The sequence below is a fragment of the Oncorhynchus nerka genome, linkage group LG22, assembly GCF_034236695.1.
Source record: "Oncorhynchus nerka isolate Pitt River linkage group LG22, Oner_Uvic_2.0, whole genome shotgun sequence".
Classification (NCBI taxonomy): Eukaryota; Metazoa; Chordata; class Actinopteri; order Salmoniformes; family Salmonidae; genus Oncorhynchus; species Oncorhynchus nerka.
In genome coordinates, this window is record NC_088417.1 from 104,120,994 (window position 1) to 104,138,793 (window position 17,800).

General features: G+C 41.4%; 1 protein-coding gene across 1 annotated transcript in view; it reads right to left on the reverse strand.

Moving 5' to 3' along the window:
- LOC115115126 (phospholipid phosphatase-related protein type 1) overlaps positions 1–13,626 on the reverse strand; it is a 124,215-nt gene extending 110,589 nt beyond the window's left edge. The window contains exon 1 of the mRNA XM_065007685.1: positions 13,423–13,626. Within this exon, the coding sequence (XP_064863757.1) occupies positions 13,423–13,626 (204 nt within the window). The remainder of the gene's footprint in view (positions 1–13,422) is intronic.
- Positions 13,627–17,800: the final 4,174 nt, after the last annotated feature.

The following is a 17,800-nucleotide window of genomic DNA, read 5'->3' on the forward strand; positions in this document are numbered from 1 at the left end:
AACACTGTCTGATGTCATTGTACCTGTTCTATGTTGTTACAGGTAAACACTGTCTGATGTCATTGTACCTGTTCTATGGTGTTACAGGTAAACACTGTCTGATGTCATTGTACCTGTTCTATGTTGTTACAGGTAAACACTGTCTGATGTCATTGTACCTGTTCTATGTTGTTACAGGTAAACACTGTCTGATGTCATTGTACCTGTTCTATGGTGTTACAGGTAAACACTGTCTGATGTCATTGTACCTGTTCATTGTACAGGTAAACACTGTCTGTTCATTGTACCTGTTCTATGGTGTTACAGGTAAACACTGTCTGATGTCATTGTACCTGTTCTATGTTGTTACAGGTAAACACTGTCTGATGTCATTGTACCTGTTCTATGTTACAGGTAAACACTGTCTGATGTCATTGTACCTGTTCTATGTTACAGGTGTCTGATGTCATTGTTACAGGTAAACACTGTCTGATGTCATTGTACCTGTTCTATGTTGTTACAGGTAAACACTGTCTGATGTCATTGTACCTGTTCTATGTTACAGGTAAACACTGTCTGATGTCATTGTACCTGTTCTATGTTGTTACAGGTAAACACTGTCTGATGTCATTGTACCTGTTCTATGTTGTTACAGGTAAACACTGTCTGATGTCATTGTACCTGTTCTATGTGTTACAGGTAAACACTGTCTGATGTCATTGTACCTGTTCTATGTTGTTACAGGTAAACACTGTCTGATGTCATTGTACCTGTTCTATGTTGTTACAGGTAAACACTGTCTGATGTCATTGTACCTGTTCTATGTTACAGGTAAACACTGTCTGATGTCATTGTACCTGTTCTGATGTATTGGTGTTACAGGTAAACACTGTCTGATGTCATTGTACCTGTTCTATGTTGTTACAGGTAAACACTGTCTGATGTCATTGTACCTGTTCTATGTTGTTACAGGTAAACACTGTCTGATGTCATTGTACCTGTTCTATGTTGTTACAGGTAAACACTGTCATTGATGTCATTACAGGTACTGTCTGATGTCATTGTACCTGTTCTATGTTGTTACAGGTAAACACTGTCTGATGTCATTGTACCTGTTCTATGTTGTTACAGGTAAACACTGTCTGATGTCATTGTACCTGTTCTATGTTGTTACAGGTAAACACTGTCTGATGTCATTGTACCTGTTCTACCTGTTCTATGTTATAGGTAAACACTGTCTGATGTCATTGTACCTGTTCTATGTTGTTACAGGTAAACACTGTCTGATGTCATTGTACCTGTTCTATGGTGTTACAGGTAAACACTGTCTGATGTCATTGTACCTGTTCTATGTTGTTACAGGTAAACACTGTCTGATGTCATTGTACCTGTTCTATGTTGTTACAGGTAAACACTGTCTGATGTCATTGTACCTGTTCTATGGTGTTACAGGTAAACACTGTCTGATGTCATTGTACCTGTTCTATGTTGTTACAGGTAAACACTGTCTGATGTCATTGTACCTGTTCTATGTTGTTACAGGTAAACACTGTCTGATGTCATTGTACCTGTTCTATGTTGTTACAGGTAAACACTGTCTGATGTCTATTACAGGTAAAACCTGTTCTATGTTCTATGTTACAGGTAAACACTGTCTGATGTCATTGTACCTGTTCTATGGTGTTACAGGTAAACACTGTCTGATGTCATTGTACCTGTTCTATACAGGGTGTTATGTTCAGGTAATGTTACACTGTCTGATGTCATTGTACCTGTTCTATGTTGTTACAGGTAAACACTGTCTGATGTCATTGTACCTGTTCTATGGTGTTACAGGTAAACTTTTGTCTGATGTCATTGTACCTGTTCTATGGTGTTACAGGTAAACACTGTCTGATGTCATTGCCTGTTCTATGTTCTATGTTACAGGTAAACACTGTTGATGTCATTGTATGTTCTTGTTACAGGTAAACACTGTCTGATGTCATTGTACCTGTTCTATGTTGTTACAGGTAAACACTGTCTGATGTCATTGTACCTGTTCTATGTTACAGGTAAACACTGTCTGATGTCATTGTACCTGTTCTATGTTGTTACAGGTAAACACTGTCTGTCATTGATGTTCATTACCTGTTCTAGTTATAGGTAAACACTGTCTGATGTCATTGTACCTGTTCTATGTTACAGGTAAACACTGTCTGATGTCATTGTACCTGTTCTATGTTGTTACAGGTAAAACTGTCTGATGTCATTGTACCTGTTCTATGTTGTTACAGGTAAACACTGTCTGATGTCATTGTACCTGTTCTATGTTGTTACAGGTAAACACTGTCTGATGTCATTGTACCTGTTCTATGTTGTTACAGGTAAACACTGTCTGATGTCATTGTACCTGTTCTACAGGTTCTGTCATTGTACCTGTTGTTAGAGGTAAACACTGTCTGATGTCATTGTACCTGTTCTATGGTGTTACAGGTAAACACTGTCTGATGTCATTGTACCTGTTCTATGTTACAGGTAAACACTGTCTGATGTCATTGTACCTGTTCTATGTTGTTACAGGTAAACACTGTCTGATGTCATTGTACCTGTTCTATGTTGTTACAGGTAAACACTGTCTGATGTCATTGTACCTGTTCTATGTTACAGGTAAACACTGTCTGATGTCATTGTACCTGTTCTATGTTGTTACAGGTAAACACTGTCTGATGTCATTGTACCTGTTCTATGTTGTTGTAAACACTGTCTGATGTCATTGTACCTGTTCTATGTTACAGGTAAACACTGTCTGATGTCATTGTACCTGTTCTATGTTGTTACAGGTAAACACTGTCTGATGTCATTGATGTCTATGTTGTTACAGGTAAACACTGTCTGATGTCATTGTACCTGTTCTTGTTACAGGTAAACACTGTCTGATGTCATTGTACCTGTTCTATGTTGTTACAGGTAAACACTGTCTGTGTCATTGTACCTGTTCTTGTTACAGGTAAACACTGTCTGATGTCATTGTACCTGTTCTATGTTGTTACAGGTAAACACTGTCTGATGTCATTGTACCTGTTCTGTTCTATGTCATTGTACCTGTTCTATGTTACAGGTAAACACTGTCTGATGTCATTGTACCTGTTCTATGTTGTTACAGGTAAACACTGTCTGATGTCATTGTACCTGTTCTATGTTGTTACAGGTAAACACTGTCTGATGTCATTGTACCTGTTCTATGGTGTTACAGGTAAACACTGTCTGTCATTGATGTCATTGTACCTGTTCTATGGTGTTACAGGTAAACACTGTCTGATGTCATTGTACCTGTTCTATGTTGTTACAGGTAAACACTGTCTGATGTCATTGTACCTGTTCTATGTTGTTACAGGTAAACACTGTCTGATGTCATTGTACCTGTTCTATGTTGTTACAGGTAAACACTGTCTGATGTCATTGTACCTGTTCTTGTTACAGGTAAACACTGTCTGATGTCTACCTGTTCTTGTTACAGGTAAACACTGTCTGATGTCATTGTACCATTGTAAACACTGTCTGTGTCATTGTACCTGTTCTATGGTGTTACAGGTAAACACTGTCTGATGTCATTGTACCTGTTCTATGTTCAGGTACTGTCTGATGTCATTTACCTGTTCTATGTTACAGGTAAACACTGTCTGATGTCATTGTACCTGTTCTATGTTGTTACAGGTAAACACTGTCTGATGTCATTGTACCTGTTCTATGTTGTTACAGGTAAACACTGTCTGATGTCATTGTACCTGTTCTATGTTGTTACAGGTAAACACTGTCTGATGTCATTGTACCTGTTCTATGTTGTTACAGGTAAACACTGTCTGATGTCATTGTACCTGTTCTATGTTGTTACAGGTAAACACTGTCTGATGTCATTGTACCTGTTCTATGGTGTTACAGGTAAACACTGTCTGATGTCATTGTACCTGTTCTATGTTGTTACAGGTAAACACTGTCTGATGTCATTGTACCTGTTCTATGTTGTTACAGGTAAACACTGTCTGATGTCATTGTACCTGTTCTATGTTACAGGTAAACACTGTCTGATGTCATTGTACCTGTTCTATGTTACAGGTAAAAACTGTCTGATGTCATTGTACCTGTTCTATGTTACAGGTAAACACTGTCTGATGTCATTGTACCTGTTCTATGTTGTTACAGGTAAACACTGTCTGATGTCATTGTACCTGTTCATTGTACACTGTCTGATGTCATTGTACCTGTTCTTGTTACAGGTAAACACTGTCTGATGTCATTGTACCTGTTCTATGTTGTTACAGGTAAACACTGTCTGATGTCATTGTACCTGTTCTATGGTGTTACAGGTAAACACTGTCTGATGTCATTGTACCTGTTCTATGTTGTTACAGGTAAACACTGTCTGATGTCATTGTACCTGTTCTATGTTGTTACAGGTAAACACTGTCTGATGTCATTGTACCTGTTCTATGTGTTACAGGTAAACACTGTCTGATGTCATTGTACCTGTTCTATGTGTTACAGGTAAACACTGTCTGATGTCATTGTACCTGTTCTATGTTGTTACAGGTAAACACTGTCTGATGTCATTGTACCTGTTCTATGTTGTTACAGGTAAACACTGTCTGATGTCATTGTACCTGTTCTATGTTGTTACAGAGTAAACACTGTCTGATGTCATTGTACCTGTTCTATGTTGTTACAGGTAAACACTGTCTGATGTCATTGTACCTGTTCTATGGTGTTACAGGTAAACACTGTCTGATGTCATTGTACCTGTTGTACCTGTTGTTACAGGTAAACACTGTCTGATGTCATTGTACCTGTTCTATGTTACAGGTAAACACTGTCTGATGTATGTTCTATGTTACAGGTAAACACTGTCTGATGTCATTGTACCTGTTCTATATAAACACAGGTAACCTGTAACACTGTCTGATGTCATTGTACCTGTTCTATGTTACAGGTAAAACACTGTCTGATGTCATTGTACCTGTTCTATGTTGTTACAGGTAAACACTGTCTGATGTCATTGTACCTGTTCTATGTTACAGGTAAACACTGTCTGATGTCATTGTACCTGTTCTATGTTGTTACAGGTAAACACTGTCTGATGTCATTGTACCTGTTCTATGTTGTTACAGGTAAACACTGTCTGATGTCATTGTACCTGTTCTATGTTGTTACAGGTCTGTCTGATGTCATTGTACCTGTTCTATGTTACAGGTAAACACTGTCTGATGTCATTGTACCTGTTCTATGTTGTTACAGGTAAACACTGTCTGATGTCATTGTACCTGTTCTATGTTACAGGTAAACACTGTCTGATGTCATTGTACCTGTTCTATGTTACAGGTAAAAACTGTCTGATGTCATTGTACCTGTTCTATGGTGTTACAGGTAAACACTGTCTGATGTCATTGTACCTGTTCTATGTTGTTACAGGTAAACACTGTCTGATGTCATTTACCTGTTCTATGTTGTTACAGGTAAACACTGTCTGATGTCATTGTACCTGTTCTATGTTACAGGTAAACACTGTCTGATGTCATTGTACCTGTTCTATGTTACAGGTAAAAACACTGTCTGATGTCATTGTACCTGTTCTATGTTCTTGTTACAGGTAAACACTGTCTGATGTCATTGTACCTGTTCTATGGTGTTACAGGTAAACACTGTCTGATGTCATTGTACCTGTTCTATGTTGTTACAGGTAAACACTGTCTGATGTCATTGTACCTGTTCTATGTTACAGGTAAACACTGTCTGATGTCATTGTACCTGTTCTATGTTGTTACAGGTAAACACTGTCTGATGTCATTGTACCTGTTCTATGGTGTTACAGGTAAACACTGTCTGATGTCATTGTACCTGTTCTATGTTGTTACAGGTAAACACTGTCTGATGTCATTGTACCTGTTCTATGGTGTTACAGGTAAACACTGTCTGATGTCATTGTACCTGTTCTATGGTGTTACAGGTAAACACTGTCTGATGTCATTGTACCTGTTCTATGTTACAGGTAAACACTGTCTGATGTCATTGTACCTGTTCTATGTTACAGGTAAACACTGTCTGATGTCATTGTACCTGTTCTATGTTGTTACAGGTAAACACTGTCTGATGTCATTGTCTGTTCTATGTTGTCATTGTACCTGTTCTATGGTGTTACAGGTAAACACTGTCTGATGTCATTGTACCTGTCTCTATGTTGTTGTCTGATGTCATTGTACCTGTTCTATGATGTAAACACATCTGATGTCATTGTACCTGTTCTATGTTTAAACACCTGTTCTATGTTGTTACAGGTAAACACTGTCTGATGTCATTGTACCTGTTCTATGTTGTTACAGGTAAACACTGTCTGATGTCATTGTACCTGTTCTATGTTGTTACAGGTAAACACTGTCTGATGTCATTGTACCTGTTCTATGGTGTTACAGGTAAACACTGTCTGATGTCATTGTACCTGTTCTATGTTGTTACAGGTAAACACTGTCTGATGTCATTGTACCTGTTCTATGTTTACAGGTAAACACTGTCTGATGTCATTGTACCTGTTCTATGTTGTTACAGGTAAACACTGTCTGATGTCATTGTACCTGTTCTATGTTGTTACAGGTAAACACTGTCTGATGTCATTGTACCTGTTCTATGTTGTTACAGGTAAACACTGTCTGATGTCATTGTACCTGTTCTATGTTACAGGTAAACACTGTCTGATGTCATTGTACCTGTTCTATGTTACAGGTAAACACTGTCTGATGTCATTGTACCTGTTCTATGTTGTTACAGGTAAACACTGTCTGATGTCATTGTACCTGTTCTATGTTGTTACAGGTAAACACTGTCTGATGTCATTGTACCTGTTCTATGTGTTACAGGTAAACACTGTCTGATGTCATTGTACCTGTTCTATGTTTACAGGTAAACACTGTCTGATGTCATTGTACCTGTTCTATGTTACAGGTAAACACTGTCTGATGTCATTGTACCTGTTCTATGTTGTTACAGGTAAACACTGTCTGATGTCATTGTACCTGTTCTATGTTGTTACAGGTAAACACTGTCTGATGTCATTGTACCTGTTCTATGTTGTTACAGGTAAACACTGTCTGATGTCATTGATGTTCATTGTACCTGTTCTATGTTGTTACAGGTAAACACTGTCTGATGTCATTGTACCTGTTCTATAATTGTTACAGGTAAACACTGTCTGATGTCATTGTACCTGTTCTATGTTACAGGTAAACACTGTCTGATGTCATTGTACCTGTTCTATGTTACAGGTAAACACTGTCTGATGTCATTGTACCTGTTCTATGTTACAGGTAAACACTGTCTGATGTCATTGTACCTGTTCTATGTTACAGGTAAACACTGTCTGATGTCATTGTACCTGTTCTATGTTACAGGTAAACACTGTCTGATGTCATTGTACCTGTTCTATGTTGTTACAGGTAAACACTGTCTGATGTCATTGTACCTGTTCTATGTTGTTACAGGTAAACACTGTCTGATGTCATTGTACCTGTTCTATGTTACAGGTAAACACTGTCTGATGTCATTGTACCTGTTCTATGTTGTTACAGGTAAACACTGTCTGATGTCATTGTACCTGTTCTATGTTACAGGTAAACACTGTCTGATGTCATTGTACCTGTTCTATGTTGTTACAGGTAAACACTGTCTGATGTCATTGTACCTGTTCTATGTTGTTACAGGTAAACACTGTCTGATGTCATTGTACCTGTTCTATGTTACAGGTAAACACTGTCTGATGTCATTGTACCTGTTCTATGTTACAGGTAAACACTGTCTGATGTCATTGTACCTGTTCTATGTTACAGGTAAACACTGTCTGATGTCATTGTACCTGTTCTATGTTACAGGTAAACACTGTCTGATGTCATTGTACCTGTTCTATGTTACAGGTAAACACTGTCTGATGTCATTGTACCTGTTCTATGTTGTTACAGGTAAACACTGTCTGATGTCATTGTGCCTGTTCAGGTAAACACTGTCTGATGTCATTGTACCTGTTCTATGTTGTTACAGGTAAACACTGTCTGATGTCATTGTACCTGTTCTATGGTTCTATTACAGTTACAGGTAAACACTGTCTGATGTCATTGTACCTGTTCTATGTTGTTACAGGTAAACACTGTCTGATGTCATTGTACCTGTTCTATGTTGTTACAGGTAAACACTGTCTGATGTCATTGTACCTGTTCTATGGTGTTACAGGTAAACACTGTCTGATGTCATTGTACCTGTTCTATGTTGTTACAGGTAAACACTGTCTGATGTCATTGTACCTGTTCTATGTACAGGTAAACACTGTCTGATGTCATTGTACCTGTTATGTTGTTACAGGTAAACACTGTCTGATGTCATTGTACCTGTTCTATGTTACAGGTAAACACTGTCTGATGTCATTGTACCTGTTCTATGTTGTTACAGGTAAACACTGTCTGATGTCATTGTACCTGTTCTATGTTACAGGTAAACACTGTCTGATGTCATTGTACCTGTTCTATGTTGTTACAGGTAAACACTGTCTGATGTCATTGTACCTGTTCTATGTTGTTACAGGTAAACACTGTCTGATGTCATTGTACCTGTTCTATGTTGTTACAGGTAAACACTGTCTGATGTCATTGTACCTGTTCTATGGTGTTACAGGTAAACACTGTCTGATGTCATTGTACCTGTTCTATGTTACAGGTAAACACTGTCTGATGTCATTGTACCTGTTCTATGTTACAGGTAAACACTGTCTGATGTCATTGTACCTGTTCTATGTTGTTACAGGTAAACACTGTCTGATGTCATTGTACCTGTTCTATGTTGTTACAGGTAAACACTGTCTGATGTCATTGTACCTGTTCTATGTTGTTACAGGTAAACACTGTCTGATGTCATTGTACCTGTTCTATTGTACTGTCTGATGTCATTGTACCTGTTCTGATGTCATTGTACCTGTTCTATGTTACAGGTAAACACTGTCTGATGTCATTGTACCTGTTCTATGTTACAGGTAAACACTGTCTGTTCTATGTTCTATTGTTACAGGTAAACACTGTCTGATGTCATTGTACCTGTTCTATGTTGTTACAGGTAAACACTGTCTGATGTCATTGTACCTGTTCTATGTTGTACAGGTAAACACTGTCTGATGTCATTGTACCTGTTCTGATGTCATTGTACTGTCTGTGTCTACCTGTTGATGTCATTTGTTACAGGTAAACACTGTCTGATGTCATTGTACCTGTTCTATGTTGTTACAGGTAAACACTGTCTGATGTCATTGTACCTGTTCTATGTTATGTTACAGGTAAACACTGTCTGATGTCATTGTACCTGTTCTATGTTGTTACAGGTAAACACTGTCTGATGTCATTGTACCTGTTCTATGTTGTTACAGGTAAACACTGTCTGATGTCATTGTACCTGTTCTATGTTGTTACAGGTAAACACTGTCTGATGTCATTGTACCTGTTCTATGTTTGTTACAGGTAAAAACTGTCTGATGTCATTGTACCTGTTCTATGTTACAGGTAAACACTGTCTGATGTCATTGTACCTGTTCTATGTTACAGGTAAACACTGTCTGATGTCATTGTACCTGTTCTATGTTACAGGTAAACACTGTCTGATGTCATTGTACCTGTTCTATGTATTTGTTACAGGTAAACACTGTCTGATGTCATTGTACCTGTTCTATGTTGTTACAGGTAAACACTGTCTGATGTCATTGTACCTGTTCTATGTTGTTACAGGTAAACACTGTCTGATGTCATTGTACCTGTTCTATGTTACAGGTAAACACTGTCTGATGTCATTGTACCTGTTCTATGTTGTTACAGGTAAAACTGTCTGATGTCATTGTCATTGTACTGTCTGATTCTGCCTGTTCTATGTTGTTACAGGTAAACACTGTCTGATGTCATTGTACCTGTTCTATGTTGTTACAGGTAAACACTGTCTGATGTCATTGTACCTGTTCTATGTTGTTACAGGTAAACACTGTCTGATGTCATTGTACCTGTTCTATGTTACAGGTAAACACTGTCTGATGTCATTGTACCTGTTCTATGTTACAGGTAAACACTGTCTGATGTCATTGTACCTGTTCTATGTTGTTACAGGTAAACACTGTCTGATGTCATTGTACCTGTTCTGTTTCTACCTGTTCTATGTTACAGGTAAACACTGTCTGATGTCATTGTACCTGTTCTATGTTGTTACAGGTAAACACTGTCTGATGTCATTGTACCTGTTCTATGTTGTTACAGGTAAACACTGTCTGATGTCATTGTACCTGTTCTATGTTGTTACAGGTAAACACTGTCTGATGTCATTGTACCTGTTCTATGTTGTTACAGGTAAACACTGTCTGATGTCATTGTACCTGTTCTATAAACACTGTCTGATGTCATTTACCTGGTAAACACTGTCTGATGTCATTGTACCTGTTCTATGTTGTTACAGGTAAACACTGTCTGATGTCATTGTACCTGTTCTATGTTGTTACAGGTAAACACTGTCTGATGTCATTGTACCTGTTCTATGTTGTTACAGGTAAACACTGTCTGATGTCATTGTACCTGTTCTATGTTGTTACAGGTAAACACTGTCTGATGTCATTGTACCTGTTCTATGTTGTTACAGGTAAACACTGTCTGATGTCATTGTACCTGTTCTATGTTGTTACAGGTAAACACTGTCTGATGTCATTGTACTGTTCTGTTTCTGTCTGATGTCATTGTACCTGTTCTATGTTGTTACAGGTAAACACTGTCTGATGTCATTGTACCTGTTCTATGTTGTTACAGGTAAACACTGTCTGATGTCATTGTACCTGTTCTATGGTGTTACAGGTAAACACTGTCTGATGTCATTGTACCTGTTCTATGTTGTTACAGGTAAACACTGTCTGATGTCATTGTACCTGTTCTATGTTGTTACAGGTAAACACTGTCTGATGTCATTGTACCTGTTCTATGTTGTTACAGGTAAACACTGTCTGATGTCATTGTACCTGTTCTATGTTGTTACAGGTAAACACTGTCTGATGTCATTGTACCTGTTCTACCTGTTCTATGTTACAGGTAAACACTGTCTGATGTCATTGTACCTGTTCTATGGTGTTACAGGTAAACACTGTCTGATGTCATTGTACCTGTTCTATCATTGTTACAGGTAAACACTGTCTGATGTCATTGTACCTGTTCTATGTTGTTACAGGTAAACACTGTCTGATGTCATTGTACCTGTTCTATGTTACAGGTAAACACTGTCTGATGTCATTGTACCTGTTCTATGTGTTACAGGTAAACACTGTCTGATGTCATTGTTACAGGTACACTGTTCTGATGTCATTGTTACCATGGTGTAAACACTGTCTGATGTCATTGTACCTGTTCTATGTTGTTACAGGTAAACACTGTCTGATGTCATTGTACCTGTTCTATGTTGTTACAGGTAAACACTGTCTGATGTCATTGTACCTGTTCTATGTTGTTACAGGTAAACACTGTCTGATGTCATTGTACCTGTTCTATGTTGTTACAGGTAAACACTGTCTGATGTCATTGTACCTGTTCTATGTTGTTACAGGTAAACACTGTCTGATGTCATTGTACCTGTTCTATGTTGTTACAGGTAAACACTGTCTGATGTCATTGTACCTGTTCTATGTTGTTACAGGTAAACACTGTCTGATGTCATTGTACCTGTTCTATGTTACAGGTGTTATGTCATTGTAGGTAAACACTGTCTGATGTCATTGTACCTGTTCTATGTTGTTACAGGTAAACACTGTCTGATGTCATTGTACCTGTTCTATGTTACAGGTTGTTACAGGTAAACACTGTCTGATGTCATTGTACCTGTTCTATGATGTCATTTACCTGTTCTATGTTACAGGTAAACACTGTCTGATGTCATTGTACCTGTTCTATGTTGTTACAGGTAAACACTGTCTGATGTCATTGTACCTGTTCTATGTTGTTACAGGTAAACACTGTCTGATGTCATTGTACCTGTTCTATGTTGTTACAGGTAAACACTGTCTGATGTCATTGTACCTGTTCTATGGTGTTACAGGTAAACACTGTCTGATGTCATTGTACCTGTTCTATGTTACAGGTAAACACTGTCTGATGTCATTGTACCTGTTCTATGTTGTTACAGGTAAACACTGTCTGATGTCATTGACCTGTCATTGTACTGTCTGATTCATTGTACCTGTTGTTACAGGTAAACACTGTCTGATGTCATTGTACCTGTTCTATGTTGTTACAGGTAAACACTGTCTGATGTCATTGTACCTGTTCTATGTTGTTACAGGTAAACACTGTCTGATGTCATTGTACCTGTTCTATGTTGTTACAGGTAAACACTGTCTGATGTCATTGTACCTGTTCTAAACAGGTAAACACTGTCTGATGTCATTGTACCTGTTCTATGTTACAGGTAAACACTGTCTGATGTCATTGTACCTGTTCTATGTTACAGGTAAACACTGTCTGATGTCATTGTACCTGTTCTATGGTGTTACAGGTAAACACTGTCTGATATCATTGTACCTGTTCTATGTTACAGGTAAACACTGTCTGATGTCATTGTACCTGTTCTATGGTGTTACAGGTAAACACTGTCTGATGTCATTGTACCTGTTCTATGTTACAGGTAAACACTGTCTGATGTCATTGTACCTGTTCTATGTTGTTACAGGTAAACACTGTCTGATGTCATTGTACCTGTTCTATGTTACAGGTAAACACTGTCTGATGTCATTGTACCTGTTCTATGTTACAGGTAAACACTGTCTGATGTCATTGTACCTGTTCTATGTTACAGGTAAACAATGTCTGATGTCATTGTACCTGTTCTATGTTGTTACAGGTAAACACTGTCTGGTGTCATTGTACCTGTTCTATGTTGTTACAGGTAAACACTGTCTGATGTCATTGTACCTGTTCTATGTTGTTACAGGTAAACACTGTCTGATGTCATTGTACCTGTTCTATGTTGTTACAGGTAAACACTGTCTGATGTCATTGTACCTGTTCTATGTTGTTACAGGTAAACACTGTCTGATGTCATTGCCCCAATATAGATATCTTTCTTTGTTTCTTTACTCATCAAAGTAAAGTGCTTTTCAGACCGTCACATTCTTATCATTCATACATTCTTGTAATACCTGTTACTGTTAATTACATCTCAATTCGCTTGAGCAACAGTGGACTTGTCATTCATGCTAATAAAGCTAATCTGACAGACAGACAGACACACAGACAGACACACAGACAGACAAACAGACAGACAGACACAGACAGACACAGACAGACAGACAGACAGACAGACAGACAGACAGACAGACAGACAGACAGACAGACAGACAGACAGACAGACAGACAGACAGACAGTACTCACGATGATGGTGGGAGTGGCGGCGACAACGCAGTAGAGGATGAGGGGAGGGATGAAGCTGCTCTCGTCCACCCCGGGGTACGGCTTCATCAGGTCAGCATCGTTGCAGAAGAACCCCTGGACGTGGATGCCGAACGTGTCGGTCAGCTCAAAGTAGTAGGCTAGCAGGACGGTCCCTGCCATTATCACCAGCTGGAGAGACAACATCAGGGAGATATCATTTACATTTACATTTAAGTCATTTAGCAGACGCACTTATCCAGAGCGACTTACAAATTGGTGCTTTCACCTTATGACATCCAGTGGAACAGCCACTTTACAATAGTGCATCTAGAAGGAGAAGGATTACTTTATCCTATCCTAGGTATTCCTTAAAGAGGTGGGGTTTCAGGTGTCTCCGGAAGGTGGTGATTGACTCCGCTGTCCTGGCGTCGTGAGGGAGTTTGTTCCACCATTGGGGGGCCAGAGCAGCGAACAGTTTTGACTGGGCTGAGCGGGAACTGTACTTCCTCAGTGGTAGGGAGGCGAGCAGGCCAGAGGTGGATGAACGCAGTGCCCTTGTTTGGGTGTAGGGCCTGATCAGAGCCTGGAGGTACTGAGGTGCCGTTCCCCTCACAGCTCCGTAGGCAAGCACCATGGTCTTGTAGCGGATGCGAGCTTCAACTGGAAGCCAGTGGAGAGAGCGGAGGAGCGGGGTGACGTGAGAGAACTTGGGAAGGTTGAACACCAGACGGGCTGCGGCGTTCTGGATGAGTTGTAGGGGTTTAATGGCACAGGCAGGGAGCCCAGCCAACAGCGAGTTGCAGTAATCCAGACGGGAGATGACAAGTGCCTGGATTAGGACCTGCGCCGCTTCCTGTGTGAGGCAGGGTCGTACTCTGCGGATGTTGTAGAGCATGAACCTACAGGAACGGGCCACCGCCTTGATGTTATTTGAGAACGACAGGGTGTTGTCCAGGATCACGCCAAGGTTCTTAGCGCTCTGGGACGAGGACACAATGGAGTTGTCAACCGTGATGGCGAGATCATGGAATGGGCAGTCCTTCCCGGGAGGAAGAGCAGCTCCGTCTTGCCGAGGTTCAGCTTGAGGTGATGATCCGTCATCCACACTGATATGTCTGCCAGACATGCAGAGATGCGATTCGCCACCTGGTCGTCAGAAGGGGGAAAGGAGAAGATTAATTGTGTGTCGTCTGCATAGCAATGATAGGAGAGACCATGTGAGGTTATGACAGAGCCAAGTGACTTGGTGTATAGCGAGAATAGGAGAGGGCCTAGAACAGAGCCTGGGGGACACCAGTGGTGAGAGCACGTGGTGAGGAGACGGATTCTCGCCACGCCACCTGGTAGGAGCGACCTGTCAGGTAGGGACGCAATCCAAGCGTGGGCCGCGCCGGAGATGCCCAACTCGGAGAGGGTGGAGAGGAGGATCTGATGGTTCACAGTATCGAAGGCAGCCGATAGGTCTAGAAGGATGAGAGCAGAGGAGAGAGAGTTAGCTTTAGCAGTGCGGAGCGCCTCCGTGATACAGAGAAGAGCAGTCTCAGTTGAATGACTAGTCTTGAAACCTGACTGATTTGGATCAAGAAGGTCATTCTGAGAGAGATAGCGGGAGAGCTGGCCAAGGACGGCACGTTCAAGAGTTTTGGAGAGAAAAGAAAGAAGGGATACTGGTCTGTAGTTGTTGACATCGGAGGGATCGAGTGTAGGTTTTTTCAGAAGGGGTGCAACTCTCGCTCTCTTGAAGACGGGAGGGACGTAGCCAGCGGTCAGGGATGAGTTGATGAGCGAGGTGAGGTAAGGGAGAAGGTCACCGGAGATGGTCTGGAGAAGAGAGGAGGGGATAGGGTCAAGCGGGCAGGTTGTTGGGCGGCCGGCCGTCACAAGACGCGAGATGTCATCTGGAGAGAGAGGGGAGAAAGAGGTCAGAGCACAGGGTAGGGCAGTGTGAGCAGAACCAGCGGTGTCGTTTGACTTAGCAAACGAGGATCGGATGTCGTCGACCTTCTTTTCAAAATGGTTGACGAAGTCATCTGCAGAGAGGGAGGAGGGGGGAGGGGGAGGAGGATTCAAGAGGGAGGAGAAGGTGGCAAAGAGCTTCCTAGGGTTAGAGGCAGATGCTTGGAATTTAGAGTGGTAGAAAGTGGCTTTAGCAGCAGAGACAGAGGAGGAAAATGTAGAGAGGAGGGAGTGAAAGGATGCCAGGTCCGCAGGGAGGCGAGTTTTCCTCCATTTCCGCTCGGCTGCCCGGAGCCCTGTTCTGTGAGCTCGCAATGAGTCGTCGAGCCACGGAGCGGGAGGGAGGACCGAGCCGGCCTGGAGGATAGGGGACATAGAGAGTCAAAGGATGCAGAAAGGGAGGAGAGGAGGGTTGAGGAGGCAGAATCAGGAGATAGGTTGGAGAAGGTTTGAGCAGAGGGAAGAGATGATAGGATGGAAGAGGAGAGAGTAGCGGGGGGAGAGAGAGCGAAGGTTGGGACGGCGCGATACCATCCGAGTAGGGGCAGTGTGGGAAGTGTTGGATGAGAGCGAGAGGGAAAAGGATACAAGGTAGTGGTCGGAGACTTGGAGGGAGTTGCAATGAGGTTAGTGGAGGAACAGCATCTAGTAAAGATGAGGTCGAGCGTATTGCCTGCCTTGTGAGTAGGGGGAAGGTGAGAGGGTGAGGTCAAAAGAGGAGAGGAGTGGAAAGAAGGAGGCAGAGAGGAATGAGTCAAAGTTAGACGTGGGGAGGTTAAAGTCGCCCAGAACTGTGAGAGGTGAGCCGTCCTCAGGAAAGGAGCTTATCAAGGCATCAAGCTCATTGATGAACTCTCCGAGGAACCTGGAGGGCGATAAATGATAAGGATGTTAAGCTTGAAAGGGCTGGTAACTGTGACAGCATGGAATTCAAAGGAGGCGATAGACAGATGGGTAAGGGGAGAAAGAGAGAATGACCACTTGGGAGAGATGAGGATCCCGGTGCCACCACCCCGCTGACCAGAAGCTCTCGGGGTGTGCGAGAGCACGTGGGCGGACGAAGAGAGAGCAGTAGGAGTAGCGGTGTTGTCTGTGGTGATCCATGTTTCCGTCAGAGCCAAGAAGTCGAGGGACTGGAGGGAGGCATAGGCTGAGATGAACTCTGCCTTGTTGGCCGCAGATCGGCAGTTCCAGAGGCTACCGGAGACCTGGAACTCCACGTGGGTCGTGCGCGCTGGGACCACCAGATTAGGGTGGCCGCGGCCATGCGGTGTGGAGCGTTTGTATGGTCTGTGCAGAGAGGAGAGAACAGGGATAGACAGACACATAGTTGACAGGCTAGAGAAGAGGCTACGCTAATGCAGAGGAGATTGGAATGACAAGTGGACTACACGTCTCGAATGTTCAGAAAGTTAAGCTTACGTAGCAAGAATCTAATTGACTAAAATGATTAAAATCATACAGTACTGCTGAGGTAGGCTAGCTGCGTTGTTGACACTACCCTAATCAAGTCGTTCCTGACCTAACTCAAACACAACCTAACCTAACTCAAAGTAGTAGGCCAGCAGGACGGTCCCTGCCATTATCACCAGCTGGAGAGACAACATCAGGGAGATATCAGCATGGAACCCTAACCTAAATACAACCTGACCTAACTCAAACACAACCTAACCTAACTCAAATACAACCTAACCCAACCTAACTTAAAGACAAACACAACCTAACCTAACCCAACCTAACTCAAACACAACCTAACCTAATCAACCTAACTCAAACACAACCTAACCTAATCAACCTAACTCAAACACAACCTAACCTAAATACAACCTGACCTAACTCAAACACAACCTAACCTGACCTAAATACAACCTGACCTAACTCAAACACAACCTAACCTAACCTAAATACAACCTGACCTAACTCAAACACAACCTAACCTGACCTAAATACAACCTGACCTAACTCAAACACAACCTAACCTAAATACAACCTGACCTAACTCAAACACAACCTAACCTGACCTAAATACAACCTGAATTAACTCAAACACAACCTAACCTAACCAAAATACAACCTGACCTAACTCAAAGTAGTAGGCCAGTAGGACGGTCCCTGCCATTATCACCAGCTGGAGAGACAACATCAGGGAGATATCAGGCTGGAACCCTAACCTAAATACAACCTGACCTAACTCAAACACAACCTAACCTAACTCAAAGTAGTAGGCCAGTAGGACGGTGCCCACCATGATCACCAGCTGGAGAGACAACATCAGGGAGATATCAGGCTGGAACCCTAAACTAAATACAACCTGACCTAACTCAAACACAACCTAACCTAACTCAAATACAACCTAACCCAACCTAACTCAAACACAAACACAACCTAACCTAACCCAACCTAACTCAAACACAACCTAACT